The sequence below is a fragment of the Neoarthrinium moseri genome (genome assembly GCF_022829205.1).
Source record: "Neoarthrinium moseri strain CBS 164.80 chromosome Unknown scaffold9_Wmoseri_CBS_16480, whole genome shotgun sequence".
Classification (NCBI taxonomy): domain Eukaryota; kingdom Fungi; phylum Ascomycota; class Sordariomycetes; order Amphisphaeriales; family Apiosporaceae; genus Neoarthrinium; species Neoarthrinium moseri.
This window is the reverse complement of record NW_026055123.1, coordinates 424,202-441,071: the sequence shown is the minus strand read 5'-3', so window position 1 is coordinate 441,071 and position 16,870 is coordinate 424,202. Positions and strand designations below refer to the sequence as shown.

General features: G+C 52.4%; 8 protein-coding genes across 8 annotated transcripts; 3 read left to right on the top strand and 5 right to left on the bottom strand.

Moving 5' to 3' along the window:
* Nucleotides 1-794: 794 nt before the first annotated feature.
* JN550_003727 (uncharacterized protein) lies at nucleotides 795-1,901 on the top strand (the record flags this gene model as incomplete). The annotated part of the gene is made up of 3 exons (XM_049315163.1): nucleotides 795-1,217; nucleotides 1,278-1,558; nucleotides 1,613-1,901. 3 exons carry the CDS (start codon nucleotides 795-797, stop codon nucleotides 1,899-1,901), a joined length of 993 nt encoding a protein of 330 aa, XP_049174297.1.
* A 122-nt stretch (nucleotides 1,902-2,023) lies between these two features.
* JN550_003726 (uncharacterized protein) lies at nucleotides 2,024-3,280 on the bottom strand (the record flags this gene model as incomplete). The annotated part of the gene is made up of 1 exon (XM_049315162.1): nucleotides 2,024-3,280. The coding sequence occupies one exon, from the start codon at nucleotides 3,278-3,280 to the stop codon at nucleotides 2,024-2,026; it is 1,257 nt and encodes a 418-aa protein (XP_049174296.1).
* Nucleotides 3,281-4,268: 988 nt separating this feature from the next.
* On the top strand, nucleotides 4,269-5,388 carry JN550_003725 (uncharacterized protein; the record flags this gene model as incomplete). Its single annotated transcript, XM_049315161.1, has 2 exons — nucleotides 4,269-4,503; nucleotides 4,568-5,388. The coding sequence occupies 2 exons, from the start codon at nucleotides 4,269-4,271 to the stop codon at nucleotides 5,386-5,388; spliced, it is 1,056 nt and encodes a 351-aa protein (XP_049174295.1).
* Nucleotides 5,389-6,636: 1,248 nt separating this feature from the next.
* On the bottom strand, nucleotides 6,637-7,677 carry JN550_003724 (uncharacterized protein; the record flags this gene model as incomplete). Its single annotated transcript, XM_049315160.1, has 2 exons — nucleotides 6,637-7,518; nucleotides 7,576-7,677. The coding sequence occupies 2 exons, from the start codon at nucleotides 7,675-7,677 to the stop codon at nucleotides 6,637-6,639; spliced, it is 984 nt and encodes a 327-aa protein (XP_049174294.1).
* A 1,160-nt stretch (nucleotides 7,678-8,837) lies between these two features.
* Nucleotides 8,838-11,102, bottom strand: JN550_003723 (uncharacterized protein; the record flags this gene model as incomplete). The annotated part of the gene is made up of 1 exon (XM_049315159.1): nucleotides 8,838-11,102. The coding sequence occupies one exon, from the start codon at nucleotides 11,100-11,102 to the stop codon at nucleotides 8,838-8,840; it is 2,265 nt and encodes a 754-aa protein (XP_049174293.1).
* Nucleotides 11,103-11,840: 738 nt separating this feature from the next.
* On the bottom strand, nucleotides 11,841-12,844 carry JN550_003722 (uncharacterized protein; the record flags this gene model as incomplete). The annotated part of the gene is made up of 2 exons (XM_049315158.1): nucleotides 11,841-12,428; nucleotides 12,620-12,844. 2 exons carry the CDS (start codon nucleotides 12,842-12,844, stop codon nucleotides 11,841-11,843), a joined length of 813 nt encoding a protein of 270 aa, XP_049174292.1.
* An 895-nt stretch (nucleotides 12,845-13,739) lies between these two features.
* JN550_003721 (uncharacterized protein) lies at nucleotides 13,740-14,862 on the top strand (the record flags this gene model as incomplete). The annotated part of the gene is made up of 4 exons (XM_049315156.1): nucleotides 13,740-13,794; nucleotides 13,849-14,042; nucleotides 14,095-14,159; nucleotides 14,223-14,862. The coding sequence occupies 4 exons, from the start codon at nucleotides 13,740-13,742 to the stop codon at nucleotides 14,860-14,862; spliced, it is 954 nt and encodes a 317-aa protein (XP_049174291.1).
* A 348-nt stretch (nucleotides 14,863-15,210) lies between these two features.
* Nucleotides 15,211-16,419, bottom strand: JN550_003720 (uncharacterized protein; the record flags this gene model as incomplete). The annotated part of the gene is made up of 2 exons (XM_049315155.1): nucleotides 15,211-15,962; nucleotides 16,026-16,419. 2 exons carry the CDS (start codon nucleotides 16,417-16,419, stop codon nucleotides 15,211-15,213), a joined length of 1,146 nt encoding a protein of 381 aa, XP_049174290.1.
* Between the last annotated feature and the right edge of the window lie 451 nt (nucleotides 16,420-16,870).

Here is a 16,870-nt window from a genome sequence, read left to right as displayed (position 1 = left end):
AGACTTACGTAACCATTAAGAGGATCTTGTATAATACGGCTTGATGAAGAAGTGAGTTGTGGCGCAATGCTTGACACGAAGGCGGTCAGTCGAAGCGACCTCGTTTGCATTTCTGGGCCAGCGCCGACAGGAAGGTAAATAAGCTAAGCCTCAGAGCTGAGTGGAAGTGCCGCTCTGGTGGTGTAATTACTAACGCAAAGCACCCATGAAGTCGCAATGTTGAGCGTGCAAGACTGCGTTCATCCAGATAAAATTATTGGCTAGGCAAGGATTCAGCAGCTGATACCAGAGACTCAGAAGCCCTGCTAAGTTGGGAATCAGCCACACAGCCGCTAGGCAGCCATTGAAGCTATTTGCGACAGGCTGCGCAGTCTATTATTGTAGAGATATCCAGTTTGATCGCGACCATGGGTTTTGTGCCGCATCCTGCTTGCAGGCAATAGCTAAGCGATTTTGACATTACTAGCGAGCCTCAGGATTAGACGACGCGCTTAAGCGTAAGCGCGGAAATTATAGTGTGCAGGGTACCTGCGCCTCACTTGCACGGGCTGGGCCAAGACGCTAATAGCCCATAAATAAAACAGTCTGCCAAGCTTCTAAGCCACTATCAATTAGGCTCTTGAGTTCAGCATAAGGGATAGTAGAATAGAAATACCCTCGACCTCGAGTGACCTTTGCGAATGGCAGTATCACAGTCGCTGAGACATTGGAAGAATCAACATCTTCTTAACCAACGACGAGAACCTTTTCACCCCTTAGAACTCATGCTTAAGTTCTAGTCTACAGTCCTCACTATGCGTCTAACAAGCTTCACTTGGAGGCTTTGCCTTATCGGATTGGCCGCTGCTGCGTCAATCCCTACGAGGTTTCCTGTGCCGGATAATTCTGGCTTAGGTTCTCGAGAGTTTTCGGGCCCTACATTCGCAGATTACGGCCTTCCCTCGGAAAAGAGAGCTGCCAATGACGATGATCCGGATCCATTAGACAGCCCCGGACGCAGGGTGACTGCATCAAAGCAACGAGCGTTCATCCAGAGACTAGACAAGACTATAACGAGGGAAAATTCCTTGGCCATACAACCGCACGAGACGCAGTTGGAAGGGTGGAAGATTGATGGTATATCGATCAGTGCTACTAGCGAATGGAAGGATTGGCCCAGGACAAAAACGACATTTAGGATGGCAGGACTCACAGGCTGTACAGCTATAATCATCGTCGTAAGCACGCGAAGAACAGCCTTCGGTTCGCGTTAGGTTTTATGCTGACCTTTCAACTAGAATTCCCACGGCTTTTGGCAAGGGCATATCTGGGAGGCTGAGGGTACCGCTGGGAAAGGTGGCGGCTTCAACGAGCTCCTGGCGAACAATCAACCCAAGGAACGGACCGACGACGTTTTCAGGAAAATAGCTGTGGATATTCTTGATCAATCAGCTCCAGATATTGCTTTCTACGAAAGTTTGGCGGACCTGAAGGGCGGCAAGGGCAAGAAGGGTGCCACCAAGAACCCGCTGGCGGACTCTGCAGACACGAAGGTCTTTATACTTACAAAACAGAAATCGTAAGTTTTTCTCCACAGTCCCTCTCACTATGCTAACTCGTTTGTTTTACACAGCAAAACGGATAGCAGTACATTGTACTCTAGCAAAATCGAGATCCTGAAAGCGAAACTGCGGGATTACCTGCCGGCTTCTCCAATTGTGCAAAAGACTTACATTGGGAGGGATACGGATTACGATGCAGATTCCAAGCCGTACAAGGGGGAAATTTACATCCAGTACACGCCTTGGGAGAGAGACACTTGTGAGAAGGATCGTAAGAAGGAGCCGAGGAAGGTAGCAAAAGCCATGGTTTGGTATGAGGATAAGGAGCAAGCACCCATTGAAAAGGAATGGGAGACATAGAGCTTTGGACGGTAGAATTGATGCACCCTCTTACGTTTATAACTTCTCTCGTGCAATTCATTGCATCCTCAGAGCCTACATAAAACCAAGTCTTGGTGATTTCAGTGATGCATTAAAGCCTTTCAGGTACTGAGAACTTCTAGAATAATGGACGCTTCAAAGGAGGGGGCTTGTCGAATCGAATCATCGGCCCGTGGGCTCTGTTTTCCAAGCAAAGGTGGAACAGAAGAATTATCACCTGCTTGTTGCCGGCTTTTGCTTGTAACGAGTTCCCGCCAGACAATCCGAGCCTCTTCGATACGTTCGTCCTGGAACTGCTGTAACTCACAGTCCACACAGCGGGATATGTAATGACGACCATAAATGGACGCCCCCTTCAGCGTTGCTGTGTTTATGTCTTTCCAAATCCACGTGGAATTTGGCTCGATTTTCTTCCACAGGTTGTCGAGCTGTCGCAGCTGATCTGCTTCTTCATACCTCACCAATTTCCATAGGCCCTTTGGTGGGCGACCGTAGTCATCCCAAACCTCATCAAAAACAGGGCCGCAGCAGTGGAGATCGGAGCTGTGTAAGTCCTTTGTAATCCTCACCACGGGCATGTTCATGACCAAAATCAGGGTCCTGAGCGCGCTGGAATTGCGCAGCCACATGTACTGCTCAGCTGTGGCAGCGTGCTGGATCCAATGCTCGTACTCAACCGCAATGGTCTCCCGTGAGAGCAAAAACTCCACATCCCAATCGCTGGGGTGCTTCTTGTAGACGTCGACCCCTTTGATGAAGACAATATCCTGTGAAGACGCCCAGTACTTGATATCTAGGCCCTCGCCGCAGGATGGTTGGCAATAGCGGCCTTGCCCACGAACTATCTTCCATGCTTCGCGACAGGTCTGCGCGATGCGCGGCATGTGCCTTGCTCCATTGATTGGTAGACAAGACGGTTCCTCCATCCAATAGATGATATGTGCAGGTTCTGTGGCTGCAAATTCCCAGACTTTCATCCTGAGTTCGGCAGGGAGCTCCATGAAACGGTGGAAACTGTCCTCTTGTTCAACTTCGCCGCGAATTCGTAGTGACAGGTCCTCAAGCTCAGCGGTGCCATGGTATTTGCGGGGAACATAGGTCTCCATGATGGCACTGATTAGACGCCTCTGTATCTGCGAATCCAGGAGTAACTTTGCGATGACCTCAATCCATGGCCTTAAGTCGCCAAAAGAGACAGATATCTTCTCCTCCTTGTACTCGGTGTCAATGAGGTAGCGACTAGATACACGACCCTCCGAGTATACGACCTCTTGCTCGCACAGCTGGTAGTGGGGGCAGATATCTACCGGAGGGTAGACGGCGGCTAATGGAGATTCGTCTTCCGATGTTTCGCTCATGGTTTGTTGGGGCTCGATTAAAGTCTCGGGGTGGGCAGTTGTGCGCGCGACTTTGGGCCCGTGGTAGGTGGTTTAAGATCCTGCGTAGGATGTGCTGACACCACGTTTACCGCATTTAGCGGAGAGCTGTAGGGAGAATCAAGCTAGGCCATCTCTACCTAAGTACAGGCAGAGTCCGTGCTTTATTTCAGAACGGACAAGTACTCAAATTCGTCTAATGCGCCCCCACAGATCCACATTTTCGCACGCGACCCTCGAATAATTGCCCAGCCGTCTGGTATAGAACATTGTCACAACCGCCAAGCAGAAAATGCCGACTCCTACTTCTGCCTCGTGTCATCCTGCGACTACATACCCATTGTCCACGCATTTCTTTGTGCCGCATAGCGTCATAGGCCAATCACGTATATAAGTAATTTCAGTTGCTGGATCCTTGAGACGCACTGTAGGGCCCGCTTGCCCCATGTCACCGTCCTGCTTGCGAAGTTATGTAGGGTAGATAAGCTGCTGAACGCGCGGTTACGAAGTCGAGTTTGCACCAGGCTCGTGAAATCGCGAAACAAAGAAGACTGGTCAAATATGCTGGATAAGCCCTGCCGGAAACTCAGATGGATACACCTCTGGCAAGCGATGTAGTTCTGAATGCAGACCTTCAGGCGATACAAAGGCACGGAGGCAACCTACAGGCCGCCACAGGACATCGCAGTTTATGTCGTTTAAGGTGGGGTATGACTTTTGATGTAATTATGTCACTTTTTCAATTCGAACCGCACCTGTAGGGTTGTGAGATTGCCGCATCGGTAGAGGTTCATGGATGGACCAAACACAGTGATTATATGAAGTTGCATGTCTGTGCCTTGTTGGAACTTGTTAGTAAGGCGCAGCTCCTGACATGCGGCGTAGTAGGTCGGACACATCATCCTACGACAATTGCCGTCAAGTCTGCTTTTCCTCTTCTTCTTCCTCCGTAATTCCATGCGCAGTCAACATGAGCAAGATACTACTAGTCTCTCTACTCTCGGGCCTAGCACTAGCTGGAGCCTATGATTCCCTAGGGACCCTTGGCTCATCAATTCCAGATGACCTAGACGCAAGTGCGCGTGAGATTATCAGGGATGCCCAGCAAAATCCCAACGCAACACGAGCTGTTGCTTTTAGGCCGTTCAACTCAGCTGCAAGAGCCGGCAATACTCAGTCTCTAGCCGACGTTGAATGGACGTGGCGTAAGTATCACCCTCGGCACTCTAATATGTGCAAACACTAGTAGTGGATACCAACAGATCTCAGGTGTCAATATTAGCGAATATGCAATGCCGGATAACGAAAAGAAAGGCGCTGCCGTCGATTCCCGCATCATCAGCACTGCATACGACTTTTCTTGGGCTGGCGCTGGAGACATGAGCTCTCAGCTTGACCTGTCCGAGGGCGGCCTTTGCTTTACTATCATGGATGCTCCTAAGGACTTTCCTGTGAACGTCACCAACTCTTACACAAAGGATGATGTAAACAGCGCCAGCTGCAATCCCGTCCTTGGACAGGCATGTGTTGATGCCATCGTATCCCAAGCCAATAGAGAGACCGGATCCCCAGTTCGTTGCTCCGCGCCCCAGCGCAGTTGGTATGCACTACCAGAGTGTCAGAGTACACTGGGTTACACGGATACTGTACTTGGAACTTGGGGTGCAGTAACGTTTAGCTACGGGTTCTTCAACCACAGTAGCAATTCGACCAACAGCTGGGAGAACGGTGAGGGATGGTATGGGTCTTTCAGCGCCCCGCAAAACCGCAGCGGGGGTGCAGAGTACTATACCGCAACAAATCGCCTACAGATCATATTGGTCAATCCAATAGTGCGCGGACCGGGGTCTTCAGGGACTCTGGAGAATGCTCCATACATACAGGGCCCCCAGCTCTCATGTATGCGTGTCAATACCACGAAGCTCCCAACAGGGGACCTTGACGGCAACGGTGTGGTTCTGACTAGCGAGGCTGTTATGCAAAGTGTTGGGGTATCTCTGATGCATACAGCGGTCTCATCACGTTCTTTAGGGCTTTTTGTGGTTCTTTCAATCATGTTTACAATAGAGGTTGCCGGACACCTTCCATAGTAGCGTCGTGTATATGTCTGCCCCAAGAAATCCGGGTCATGGATGACTGCAATTTAAGTTAGCTGCTATGATTTTGCTGGAAGATTTGACTCAATTACTTATGCAGCCTTGTCGAGATGTCCTTTGATGCATTGAAAGCATGAGTACTTGTTAGGGCCGGCTTCGCTAGCGTCTTCAATCGCGACTTCAAAACCCTGAAGGCGATGGAACATGGTGTACCACGCCAACATGGTCAGTTTACCATTGATAGCGTATGTATTATCCTCAGTTCACGCCTGTCCTAAAAGCTTGCCGATGCGGTCATGACAGAATCCATCGCATTCTTAGGCCAGGACAGAAGATTGCATTTTGATGGTATACCGACTGAGTCATATAGGGGCATATCTTATCTGATGAGACCAAATAACCTCGATGACCGACATTACAGATCCACGGGGCTTGAAAATGGAAATTATATCGAATGTCTTGTCAACAGCGCAAAAACTGCCCGGAAGTTCTCGCTTGTGCGTTCTCTCCCGCTGAACAAGTGCCTCATCGCGGTGTCATAGCCTCTTCAAAACGAGGATCAGTAATTGAGAGTCCCTCAAACGCAGATATTCCGGAATCAAGCGCGTGATCGTTTAGGACCTGCCAAAGACCATCGAGGACGCCAAAGTGCCAGATAGCTTGAAGAATAACGGCCGGCTTCGGTTTATGGAATACGACTTCTTCAATGAGTAACCGCTGAAAGATGCCGACGTGTACCTCTTGCGACAGATCCTGCACGACTGGTCCGACACAAAGTGCATCATTCTTCTAAGAAATCAAACCCCGGTGTTGAAACCGGGCGCTCGCATCATCCTTAACGAGATGTGTTCTCTTCCACCCGGAGCCCATACACACGCCCGAGATGCAGACCACAGGTAAGCACATTCGACTCGACATAGCTTCTTACATGATCAGACTCCACCAGCGTCCCGAGCGAACCTCCCACATCGACGATGACTTGAGGGCACCTACCGGTGTGGTTTCAGGCGGCAAGTGCCTCGACGCAATGAGAGACGTTCCAATCTTGGCCTATGCTTTGTACAGGGATTGAATTCACATCATTTGCGACGTTGATTTCAATCTCACCTAATCGTATTTACTTTAGCTTTGGTGCTTTGGTAATATCAATCTTCTTTTCTCTTAGCGAATCTACGTTTCTATTGTTATGAATTCAAGCGGGTGGCTATTCCTCTCTCTTTGTGATACGTAGCATTTGACGGTCTAGAGACCAAACACCTTCGCTGCATTGCCCGAGTACATAGCGTGTGTCTGATCCGTGCCCAGTAGCTCCTTGCAGCCTACGTCCATCTGATCTGCTAAATGGACAACAACCTTGTCAGGTGTGAAAGGATAGTCGGTCCCGTAGACCAATCTTTGCTCGCCAGCACTGCCCAACATTCTAAGGAGTCCCCGAATCTGATCTGGAAAGGGGGATCCAGCCACATCGAAAAAGAATCGCTCGCGCAGCAGCTTTCGAAACTCATTGCTTCGGTTTTCTCCTCCCCCGACCATCGCGAAAGAGCCAATGCGGTCTAATATTGCGGGGAGTACGCAGCCACAATGTGACATGATAAAAGTAATGTCTGGGTATCTTGCTACAGTGCCCGAGAGGAGCAGGTTTGCAACAGCGCGTGTCTCGTCAAACATAAACTCCATCATCGGACGAGGGTATTGTTCAAGTGGTTTCACGGTGTGTATTTCGCCTCCTCGCTCAAGTACGTTGCAGGTAGTAGGATGGATAAACAGGATAGTTTTGCGTGCGTTTAATTTTTCGAAAACAGGGTCCAGTGCCACGTCTCCGAGATATACACCGTTCGCGTTGGACATGACAGCAAATCCGACTGCACCCAGGTTGTCCAAGGCATGGTCAATCTCAAGCAATGACTCCTGAATAGATGGGAGCGGCAATGATGCAAAAAAGGCGAAGTGCGGTTGATGATTGACGCAAATATTAGAGAGCTCCTCGTTTGCTTGGCGAGTTATTTTTGCGGCATAATGGTCCTTAGTGGGCACAAGGTGAGTTCCTGGAGATGTGATGCTTAATATCGACTTGGTAATATTCAGTCGTTTCATGAGCGCAATGTGCTGCTCTGGACTCCAGGCCTGGCTTTGTTAGCCGCAGTCTTGGCACGAAGAGTATTCTCATTACACAGTACCTACAGGAAGACCAGGCATTCCATCAGGCATTCCATGGCCATTATCAATAGCATGCTGACGATAGCCCGGGGGGACGGCATGACAATGGACATCAACTCGCTCCATTTCAGTAATTATCTGGTATATGTGAAAAGTAATAAGACCAATCTAGAGTTTCGTCACTAGCAGAACAGAAGAACCGTGCTACCTGATTACGATGGAGAATCAGTCTGACCCGATTCCCATCCGAAACCGCTGGCTCTGAGCACGTCACAGACAACATATCCAGACAGCCCCCCACCTCCCCGTCTTGGAAGTTCCCCTCTTATCGACAATGCAAGCGATGTCACGGTCACGTGACCCATTTTGATAGTTGAACTGTGCATCTGCCCCAGCTTGGAGCAGAGTAGCTTTCCAGCGCTGTGGAGAAGCCTCATTGAATCCCATTGGTGGAGGGTCGCTGTACACTTTTCGAAATCCGTGTTGGGGAGCGGTTTTTGGTTTTCGATTACCCTTTCGGACTTCATAACACAAACTACATATTTGACCTTATCCCGCTCCTTAAAAAGCCACCAGCATCTTGGTGGGAATCCTTACCGGGACATGATCAGTTTGTCGAGCCGAAGAAAGATCCTTCTCAGCTGGATCATAAAACAGTATCCAAAGATCCCGTATTAGCGAGGTCTGAGCCGCGTTCGATCAAGGACAGAATGGCCGCCGTACACAATTGTTCGACAAAACCCAGATATGAATGCTCACACGGGCGATACCTACTTGTCTCTCGGGGTGAAGCAAAAGTAATGGCGAAGCTAATAGGGAAGCTTTTGACATGGAAGCCCGAGGATCGCTTGAGTGCTAGGGAGGTGTTGGACGACAAATGGTTCGAAATCGCTACTTATCCCGATGACCAATCGCAGGCATCGAGCTAGAAGTCAAAAAAACGATAGAGAAAAAGGTTACAAGTTGTTTATTTTAGCAATGTCTCAACCGGGGCCAAGGGGCTCTGGCTTTTAGTTCCGTATACGTATCCGTTGATCAGCATCAAGAACCCCCTCTACAGGCTCTTAGGCTGGATTTCACTCAACGCCAAAGTCGATAAAGTACTTGACAAAGTTTTGCCTCAGATCTGGTCCGCGTGGCGTAGTAGGTCTCATCACAGTCATGCAGGCATTGCTGACGTTGAGCTCCGCTCTGGTATAGGCCACAACCTTGCAACCTCTGCCATGGAACCACCGGTATACAATTTAGTGAAATAAGTATAGTAGGTGGTTAAGACTGGACTTTGCTCACAGCAAGCGAAACTCCTGCGTTCTGCGCTCCAGCTCCTCAACAGTAAGCCCTGTGATAGCCTGCCCGTCCATCTTGCCATAGACAAACGCCTCGCCCACGAATTCATAGTACTCCGGCCGAGTGCCCGGTATTAGCGCCGGATCGTCGGCTGCCAGTTTCTTCTGGCGCAGGACGCAGGGCACGCTGCAGCCGAACAGAATGCATATCACGTCCCCCCTGGCCGTCTGGGGCGGGCCGATGCCGATGGTCTCATCGCGGTCCCGCGCGGCTTTCCCCTCGAAGAGGACCCGGTTCCGAGTCACGGCCTGCACGCGCTGGACGTACTCCTTGACAATCGCGGGGGGCCGTCTCTCCAGGATGACCCGCGTGTTTATGTGGCCATTTACCGCATGATGGACGAGACACCTGAGGCAGGCTCGGTGATACAGACTTGGCGGGGGGTTGCCATCCGGGCCACGGTCGGCGACGAGGGTTCGCCACAGAGGGTCGGGAACGTTGCTGTATTCGCCCTCGGCAAAGGGGTCCTCGGACCAACCGAACTTCTGCAGTGCGACGCCAGGGATAATACCGTCCTCAATAGGCTGGGTGTTCCAGACCACGGTGCCCAGCACGTAGCCTTTGACATACAAGGATCGATCTCTTGGGTGCATATCATCGAGAAACATGGAGAGTCTCGCATCCGACGTCTGCTGATCGAGACGCCTTAAGGTCTTGAGGTTGAAGTTAGGAGTGATGGGTGCTGACGCGCTGTTGGTGCTCTCGTCCGATGACCCGCGTGTCAACGCGACCTCCATTCCAAAACGGACTTCTGGGTGGAGATTAAAAGAAGCGTTGTATCGCCTGCTCCCAGGCGTACCAACGAACAAGTTCTCATCTTTTACATCCGTATCGTCGATCTCGTCGAACCGTCTATCATACTGTGTTTGGGGTATCGTTTTGATCCATGAAGGAAGTGTGGTTAGCCTGTAGTATCCTACTGTGGCCTTTTGTCTTTCGGGGAGAGCCCATCTCCTGCATATGATATCTAGCGACTTGCTGTTACTGATTACCCAGCTGGTATAGTGGACGTAGACCTCAAGTAGATCTCTGTCATATTTGGGCTCTATGCTCACTACCCGTGCCTGCTGCGAAGCAGATACTCTGGAAGTTTCCGCGGCAAGACTCAAGAAGGCATATATTGTGTCTCGTGGATCAGACGTCTGGAAAGCGGTCAATGTTGAGACCAAGTATTCGAGGCTTTTCGTTGGTTCCAGAAGCGTTCCATCGGCCTTCCTAGGGAAGATGTTGCTAAGCTGTTCCACCAGTATGGTTGCGCCCAACGAGGTTAAAGACAGGGTGCGGTCCTGGCTCTCAGAAGAAGAGTCCCCAAACCCACGAAGGCGTCGTATGTTGCCGAAATTGAGGTTGAAGAGACTGATGGCATCTACGAAATCCATCCAGTGCACCGTCATGGTGCCGCAATGAACTGTCGCATCTCTCGCCAGACCGAGCTCTTGTATCACCCACCTTCGAGAAAACCAGCTGCGCATCATCAGGAACAAGAGATCGTTCCAGTTCTCGGCCTCATGGTCAACGATGAGCTCATCCAGGTCGTGGGCTTTGACAACTCGTGAAATGAAACCCATGGCCTGGTCCGAGTGCCTATCCCGATCACCTAGCCATACGCAAACTCTATGAGCCTTGGAGTATATCTTCGCCATCAGGGCGACTTGTGCCTCTTTTTCCTTCGTATCTTCTTGGTTGATACATAGCGCATCAGCCCACAGTAGTACCTTACGATCCCGCAGCCTGAGATTCTTCAGGGCTCTGTATAGGTTATCGTGGACGTATAACTGCAAGCGACTCAATCGCACGGCCTCGGGCGCGTGCCCCCGACCGACCTTGCTCTGTTCATGCTGGGAGCTTATGAAGACGGGCCGTTCGGCGATAAGCTCGCCCCAGTGATATGAAAGCGCCTCGTACTTGTATATGTCTAGGCTGGCCACGGGGACCGTCACCATTTCTACCCTGATCGACTCCCCAGAATCCTCAGCGGGGTTGAGAATAATCAGGCGTATCTGCTCCGAGGTAATCTTGTCGTACTTGTAGGTGAAATTCCTCGCGCGCCAAGCTACCCGCAGCAGTCGGTCTTTGAAGGCCTCCTGATCAGTGCGCACTATGCGCTGCTTCTTGCGAGGCGGCAGCTCCGTGGTGGGATTGGACCGGAGGGGTCCATCATTCATGAACTCGCGGAGCGGGTTCGGAGGCTCGGTTTCGGCCATGGCTGACATGGCAGGCTGCTTGCCTTGAATTGCTGAAGCACCGGAGTCACGAGACAGCTTCCATTAATGGTCCGCTTCAGAGACACGCCCGCCGATGTGGCTGAGTAGCGGATGTGGGGATCGAAGCAGTATTCACGGGGGTATCGTGATGGAAATCGCAAAGGCTGGTCTCCAGAGCTGACCCACGCTAAATTGCCGTACATGGCGCCCAGCCCACTCCATGCAGTAACGTGTAAGACCCTGTCGACGGGGGTCTTATTTCGTGTAGCATGATCGGCAGGATGGTTCAACATGATGTTGTACATAATGGTTTTCTCAAAATACAGGCTGGACACGGGTTGAACCATAAATTCCATGGTCTGAGTGCCCTCAATATCGGGTGCTTGTGCTGGTTGAACCTTAGGTGAGGGTAGAAACAGCTGCCAGATCTCGAAGCAATGTGGAATGTGTTGTTTATAGTAGGTAGACCTAAATGGCTCGTATTCTAGACACTATTTTAATTCCAAACATGAGGATTCGCAGGAGCGGAGAGCCCAAACATGCGCAGTACCTATTTCATACATCCTTCCTCAGTCCCTTTAGGATATTCTGGTTTCGTTCATCCTCTGTCGCCCTTGGCACCCGTGGGTGCAAGGGATGGTTCCTTTCTCGCCTATAATGAGTGTAATAGTAGCCTGACCTGCGTTGGGCATTTTTTGAAACCACTGTCGTATGAACCACCCCCTCCTCGTCCCTCCCTTATAGCTCAATGACCAGGGTCTCGCTACCAGCAAGATCATAGATTCCGTCGCCCCAAATACCAACAACCGCCATCATGAAACCAATTCCGGCCATGGCGGTCTGCACCAGCTGGTTCTTGACGAACAGCTCAACTTCGCCACGGATCTCCTCGCCGTTGATTTCCTCGTCCAGCTCTTCACCGCTCAGGCCAGCCGAACCCTCCTCGCTGTGCGAGTCGCCGAGGACCTCGTAGCTGGCCTCCATGCGCTTTGCGGCGGCTTTATCCTTGCGAGCCTTGGCAAGGGCAGCTCTCCTTTGGGCGGCTGCGGATGAGCTAGACGAGGTACCGAAGAGCGAGGGGGTGACAAAGTCGGTCAATCTCGACCCGAAGACGAACAAGGACGTGTAGAGCAGGTACGGATGTCTGTAGCCGCGCGGCGACAGGGCAAAGGCAAGAAGGAAGGCGGAACCGGCGGCACCGGTCAGGGCGTTGAGGTGAGTGGTGGCGGTCTTGCTGATCGAGCGGAACGCCTTGGCGGCGCTGGAGGAGGAGGGGAGGTCGAGGAGGGATGGGATCGTGAAGGTCGAGAGGGTGTAGGATGCGCCCTGCTCACTGTCAGCACACTCTGATCCGTATTCCAGACTGCAGCCATAATCCAGTCTGCAAACCACGATCCGACGTCCAGCAGATAGTTGGTGCGAAACGCAGAGGCGGGGCGCGCAGAGGAGAGTAAGTGGGGGGAGTGCGAGGGCGGCATCGAGCCCGACGTCATCGCAGAATACAGGGCGTTACTCACCGTCAGAAGACCGAGGGAAACGGTCCCGACGAACTTCAGAACCGAGACCTTCTTGGACGCCATAGCTGAGAGTGGCCAAGTGGGCGAAGTCGCGATGGGGTCGGGGTGTTGGGCAGCTTGATGCAAGGACAGTGGGATGGGAGGTGAGCGGTGGTCGCACGAGGTCGAAAGGTGGTGGTGACGGTATGGGTGCAGGGCGGGCTGCTGGCTGGCGGGCGGGAACATCAACGCACCTTGCCGCTAGCCCAACAAGCTTCAGGTAGCTTAAGTCTGAAGTTAGCGGCTAAAGTTGGGCGCGCTCCACATGAGGTCAGGTCTCCAGGCAAGTCGGGGCGCTCTCTGTGTGGTGCATACCACGTTAGAATCCGGGGCCGGCCAATCAAGAGCATGCTATTGAAATTCATTGCCATCCTCAAAATCAATACGCGGGTTCTGCTGTTCTGCTGCAGGTTTCCCCCTACGATACAGTATCATGCATATATGTGCTGCGCCTATCATTAAACAGTGGCTGAATATGGTTTGCGTGCTGTGCCGTTTCAATACATCAAACTACAATGACGATACCGCCGTTCGTCGCTGATGTCCAGCTGTTACCATTGATGAGCACAGCAGACTGGTTACCTACAGAGATTACATTGCGGAACCCAGGAAAGGAAGACTCTATCCACGCCTTGCTGGCGACGCATTAGTATACCCAGAAAGACTCATGTATGAGACTGACTGATGCCCCGTTTCGTATCTGATAAGCGATAACTTCCTGGTTACTCAAGTCAGCCGGGGACGCGGCGCGGACTCTGCTAGTTTGACCTCGCTAAGATCGTCGTTCCCCACACTCTACCGAGGCTGCGGGTCGCTGCCGAATGCCACCACATAATCGATAACTACCCCAGACACCCGGAGACGAGATGTCCTTGATGGAAGCCTATTGACTTCTCGAGTATCGTAACATGTTACTCTTATTTTGATTTCTTTCTTGGAAGCCCAAAGTCAGCCAAGACCTGCCTTCCCCCCTCCTCAAGTCCAAGTGCGTGCAAATTCCTCGCTGGCCACCTTCCCTTTGCGAGACCAGGTTGCACTCCACTTCTGCCAAGTGTCCTCGCTATCCCTCATCGCAGTCAAGATGCCGCTTGAGAGGGCCGAGTATCTGAGTAATGTGTGGAAGGAGGGCATCTTCAGTAAGTCAATGCAGGTCCCCGGTCCCATGGCTTGCCGATGCTGACCCCCTTCAGATGGCCGAGTGGCATTCGTCACCGGCGGAGCTGGCTCCATCTGCAGCGCCCAGACAAGGGCTCTCGTCCATCTGGGTGCCAATGCCTGCATTATCGGGCGCAACGTCGAGAAGACCGAGGCGGCGGCCAAGGACATCGCGACGGCGCGGGAAGGCGCCAAGGTCATCGGAATTGGCGGTTGCGATGTGCGGGATGTAGGTCGACCATTTACTCTCTCTATGCAGTGCTCGTACTGACACTCGACAGCCCGAAGCATTGAAGAAAGCCGCTGAAAGATGCGCAAATGAACTGGGTGGTATTGACTTCGTCATGTGAGACTCAGATTACTATTTCCACCTCTTAATAAGCAGCAAGCTGATATGTCCTGACCATAGCGCCGGTGCCGCCGGTAACTTTGTTGCCCCCATCTCTGGGCTGAGCTCCAATGCGTTCAAGTCCGTCATGGACATTGACGTCCTTGGCACTTTCAACACCGTCAAGGCGACAGTGCCATATCTCATCGAATCCGCAAGGCGGAATCAGTACCCCACTGCCGACGGCCTAACGGGCGGCAGAATCATCTATGTTTCTGCAAGTTTCCACTACACTGGCATGCCATTCCAGGCCCACGTGTCCGCTGCAAAGTCGTCCGTGGACTCAATAATGGCATCTGTGAGCCTCGAATACGGCCCCTACGGCATCACGTCCAACGTCATCTCCCCCGGCGCCATCGAGAACACCGAGGGCATGCTGCGGTTGTCGAGCAGCAAAACGACCAAGGCCCAGATCGCCGCCAGTGTTCCCCTCGGCCGCTGGGGCACCATACGCGATATCGCGGACGCGACCGTCTACCTTTTCAGCGATGCCGGCAACTATGTGAACGGTGAAGTGTTGGTAGTAGATGGTGCAAATTGGCGCCTCAAGACTGGGAATGGCGTGGGCATGGAAGCAGGCATGAATTATCCCGATATTCTTTTCACGGGAGAAGTCTCGAAACATGTGAAAAGCGGGAGGAAGGAGAAGCCCAAGCTATGAAAACTGTTATAATTGCTAAGTACATATGTCAGTTGCAACTTTGGCTTGGCTTGGCGTTGTTGGCCCCATCTTGCTTCGAACCATTACAGACACGCTGGCGATGAGATGATACTGGTAGTATAGTGATACGGTATTCTGTTGATATATTCTCGATGTGATATTATACATTCGAACATTCTCTCTCCACCCAGGGGGGCTATTTACCAGACCTCGACATGTTTCTTGCCACATGGACATTCTCCACGTGCATATTTCACCCTCGAGCACTGAATGGACCCACGCAGTGGTACAAGGCCAGCTCCCGATCAAGTGTGCACATTCACAGATACCACCTGCCATTCCGCAGCATTACTCCCCTCTCCTTGACTTTTCCTCGGGCACCAACACAGCGCTCTCTTCCACAGACTCCTTATCCCTACCCTCATAATGGGTGTCCAAATCCTTGACCACCTGCCTACCCCTGAAGTTGGTCATGATGTTCTCGCCCTTGGCGCGCAGGCTATAGCCGTACCAATGGGGCAGGGCGCGGAGCGACTGCAGCGTCGAGCCAAAGGCGGGCGTGATGACCTGGCCGCTCTTGCCGGTGAGGATCTGGCGCACGATGGCCTCGGCCACGCTCTCGGGCTGCAGCGCGGGCACCAGGAAGGGCGAGTCGTTGTGGTAGCCGGTGAACAGGGCCGTCTTGGTGTAGCCCTGGTTGACGACGACGGTGCGCACGCGGGGCGCCCGGTACCGCGTCTTGAGCTCGGCCGACAAGCCCTCGTGGAACGACGCCGCCGCCGCCTTGGACGCCCCGTAGTCGACCATGTTGGGCACCGTCAGCCACGCCGCGAAGCTGGCCACCGTCACCACCATGCCGTGGTCGCGCTTGATCATGGCCGGCAGGAACTCGCGGACCGTGTAGAAGTGCGCGAACGTGTTGACGTCGAACGTGAACTTGAGGTCCTTCTCCGTCGTCTCCAGGATCGTCTTGCCCCGCGCAATGCCCGCGTTGTTCACCAGGATCGTCGGGTCGCCCACCTCGGCGCGCACCTTGGCGGCCACCTTCTTGACGTCGGACGTGTTGGTCAGGTCGCACTTGTAGTAGTGGACATTGGGGCCTGATTGGGTTATTAGTCTGAATGTCTCGTCGTTGGATGGAACACGATCTTTCAAGAGCTTACCAGCTTCGTAAGTTAGGTCCTGGATATCCAACACCACAACCTTCACGCCTCGCTCGGCAAGCAATTGGACGACATGGCCACCAATCCCACCAGCTCCACCGGTGACGACTGCAATCTCATTCGGCCAGTCGTACTTGTCCTTAGTCCAGTTATTCACGACCCCTTCTGAGTAGTAGGCGCTCAGCCACTTGGCCAGACCAATGTAGAACAAAGTCTTGACCCTCGAGAATGCTAGCGAGTGGAGTATAGACATGTCCTCGCCCTTCTTCGTGAACTTGGCCAGCAGCAAAACAGGCAGTAGCAATGCTGGGTTAAATGCGGTCTTGCCGATCAAGCTCAGCACCGGGTCCGACGTGAACCCTTCGCGAGGGAGCCAGCCTTTGTGGAACGGCATCTCGATATCTGCTACAGGAAGTGTCGATCGGGGCAACCTGTGCTATGATTATAGTCGGCCTTAGCTCTGTTGTATATCTCAGGTCGGATTCCGCGCGTTAAGGGGCGTAGGGAAAGCTCCAAACAAAAGCAAGCCCTCCAAGTGAGAGACTGTGCAGTCCCTAAATAGTGTGTCACAGCTGGGTGATACCCACTGCGATTCCCATCTGCACGCATGCATGCATACACAAGACATTGGGGAAGCAAGCTACCGAGGCAGCCCTGTGCGCCATGGAGGTGCTGGAACGAATAAGACGACAGCGTCGTTCCTGTAAGTGCGGGGATGCTGGGGGGATGGGGACGGGCAGCCAAGGGGTCCCACGACTTCGTGGCCGTTTCGGGACATGCTAATGCACATCGACTTGTGGACTTGTGGTGTCATTTCCCCAACTTCGGCTGGAGTTGTCCTGTCC